We start from the raw sequence: 2,763 nt of genomic DNA, 5'->3' as shown, positions 1-2,763 counted from the left end.
AGGCGTGCAGGCTCAGTAATTGTGGCTCGTGGGCTCTAGAGCACAGGCTCAGTAGTTGTGGCACACGGGCTTAGTTGCTCCGCGGCATGCAGGATCTTCCCGGACCAGGGCGCGAACCCATGTACCCTGCTTTGGCAGGTTGATTCTTAACCACTGGGCCACCAAGGAAGTCCCAATAGTGCCTTTTTTGAGAAACACTGGCACCCTATTTCCAGCTTTCAAGAAGGAACAGCATCCAAGAAGGAACCCTTCAGTAAACTAAAACATTAGTATAAATATATCCTCTCTTCCCTATGAAAAATTCTGTGAGTTCGTAAGAGCAAGAACTCTTAGTTATCAGTGGTGGAGTTCCAAGATGTTTTTTAGAGCAGTCCCTACCTTAATTTGTGGCATAGGAAGTTGGCCTGTTTTCCCTCCTGATAAATTTGCATCTCCCTGTTATTGGTATAGGTTGGAATTGAGATGGAACATTTCCCAGAATTTGAGAATGATGTGGAATTCACTGAGCAGTTAGTTGCTGAGCAATCCGTCCACTGCCTCCCAGCAACAGTGAGTGCTTACATCTCTCAGGACACTCTCAACGGTTTCTAGAGCCTCAGGAACTCTTCCTGAGCTGATCTTTAGCCTGACTTTTTCTCCCCCAACAAAGCGTACTGTCGGCCTTCATATACTCAGGTTCCTCATCCATGGATTCAACCAACTGTGGATGGAAAAATATGAGGGGAAAAAAAATCCCAGAAAGTTCCAAAACTTGAATTTGCTGCAGACTGGCAACTATTTACATAGCATTTACATTGTATTAGGTATTATGAGTAACCTAGAGATGATTTAAAGTACACAGGAAGATGTACACAGGTTATGCAAATACTATGCCATTTTATATATGGGACTTGAGCATCCTCGGATTTTGGTACTCTCGAAGGTTCTGGAACCAACCCCCCATGGATACCGAGGGACTACTGTATTCTCTTTTGAAAAGATTCAAACTGATGGGTCTCATGACCTCTATTTAAAATTTGTTTCTCCCCCATCCAGGAAGAAAAATTGTGGTTGAACATTCTAGGTGAGAGGAAATCAAGCTTGTCCCACAAATTCCTTTAAAGATAAATTAACTCAGTTACTGGCTTAGCACTCCAGTGGTGAGAATTGAGTGAAATGATAGCCTTGGGTAAATGGCATCACTGCTTTTTGGTGATTAGGGCCCTGGCCATATTAGGGTGGTCCAGTCCCTGATTCAATTGCTCTGAGAATAACAGGCTTTTGTTTTTGCAGTGCTTCGAGTACCCAAATTTCTTCCGAGTGGTAATCACAATCCCCGAAGTGATGATGCTGGAGGCCTGTAGCCGGATCCAGGAGTTCTGTGACCAGCACTACCATAGTGCTGAAGGGAGCCCGGAGGAATGTGACAAGTAGGACGCAGTCCATTCTCCTGAGTGTGTGTCCCATCGGGCTGGGGAGAGCGAGACTGAGCCCTGCTGCTCCTCAGGTGCCCCTGCTGGGAGAGGGGCCTCACAAATACCACGACAAGGGCTCAGAATTGCTCCAGCTTTCCCCCAGCTGTATCCACACACACACTCTGAACCCCAGATTTCATCGCACTCTGCTCTGCTGGAGTGACTCACTAATTCATTAATCCACCCCTATGACTTCCATCAATCCATCCTCCCACATGACTTCCTCCTTTTAGCTTGAGAGTACCAGGTGAACAAAGTTACCCAGGAAACAGTAGAGACAGGAAAATTAAGAATTCAGGATTAGAGAATCAAAAGATTGAGGGAAGTTGTGCCCCCAACCATTTCCTCTTACTCTAAGTAAGAACACATTCTCTTCAGTCAGGTCTGAAGCCCAACTCTGTTACTGGCTCACTTCAGGTACACATCACTGTATGCAATAATGCTATAATGAAAGAAGTTGGGGACACATGTATTTGGTTAATTCTAAACACATTAGGAAAGCTTGCCAATTTGAAGGATCACTTACAGAAACTTTTCGTTGATTTTTTTTTTTGTAGAGAATTATTTTGTGATATAAAGAAATTTAATTGATAGAGTTTCTAAATGTAGATATATGTGTATCAGGCTTTCTTAAAATGACGGCACATCTGTACTAAAAAAAGGAGGAATCAGAGGACCTTACAGGAACGCTGCTGTGTAAGAGCCAGAATTTTCTTCACTCGTCATTGTTATAGAATCATTACTTTTGCTGTAACGTTGATATTGATTTATTGATATGTATGTTATATTATCTTTTCATATGTTTTCTAAGAAACATTTATATTGAAAAGATCTTTTATTTTGCCAAGGGCATAAATTATTGTTTTCCTTTTTCTTTTTTTTTTTTAGTAAATTTTACTAAGTATTCTCTTCTGTGATGTCATTTTTCTCCTCTGTGGGGAATTTCTATCCCCAGGTGCTGCTTATTGCTCAGTCTGATTGATTTATTACCCACTAGGTTTCATTTATTTCTTTGTAGATGTACTGACATTTGGAGTCACTTAAGAAACACTATTCCTAAAATATTTTATTTGGGAGCTCATCTTCTTGCTTGTACTTACAAATAAGACAAACTAAGAAGCAACATTATAAACACCTGGCCTCTGACTTCACACTTTCAACTTTTGGGATCCCCACTCTCCAAATTCCTACACTTGTCTAGAGCTACTAACCACTCACTGGGTAACAAGTTGAACTGGTTCAGCTAACTAAGAGAATGAGGTGTGTCCGATGTGCTCATCTTTCAGTACGAGCTTTTTGTCTGCAAATC

The 2,763-nt window shown here is 41.7% G+C and overlaps 1 protein-coding gene across 2 annotated transcripts in view; it reads left to right on the top strand.

Moving 5' to 3' along the window:
* The window catches only part of TAT (tyrosine aminotransferase), a 12,041-nt gene extending 9,678 nt beyond the window's left edge, over positions 1-2,363 (top strand). The window contains exons 11-12 of one of the 2 annotated variants that reach the window (XM_007462973.1): positions 451-549; positions 1,273-2,363. In XM_007462973.1, the coding sequence (XP_007463035.1) occupies positions 451-549; positions 1,273-1,413 (240 nt within the window). In that variant the 3' untranslated portion in view covers positions 1,414-2,363. The remainder of the gene's footprint in view (positions 1-450; positions 550-1,272) is intronic. The other variant, XM_007462972.1, reaches the window with a different exon arrangement.
* Positions 2,364-2,763: the final 400 nt, after the last annotated feature.

This window comes from Lipotes vexillifer, unplaced genomic scaffold (genome assembly GCF_000442215.2).
Source record: "Lipotes vexillifer unplaced genomic scaffold, Lipotes_vexillifer_v1.1 scaffold70, whole genome shotgun sequence".
In the NCBI taxonomy this organism is placed as follows: domain Eukaryota; kingdom Metazoa; phylum Chordata; class Mammalia; order Artiodactyla; family Lipotidae; genus Lipotes; species Lipotes vexillifer.
Note: the sequence above shows the minus strand (reverse complement) of the source record. Positions and strands in the feature narration are given on the sequence as shown.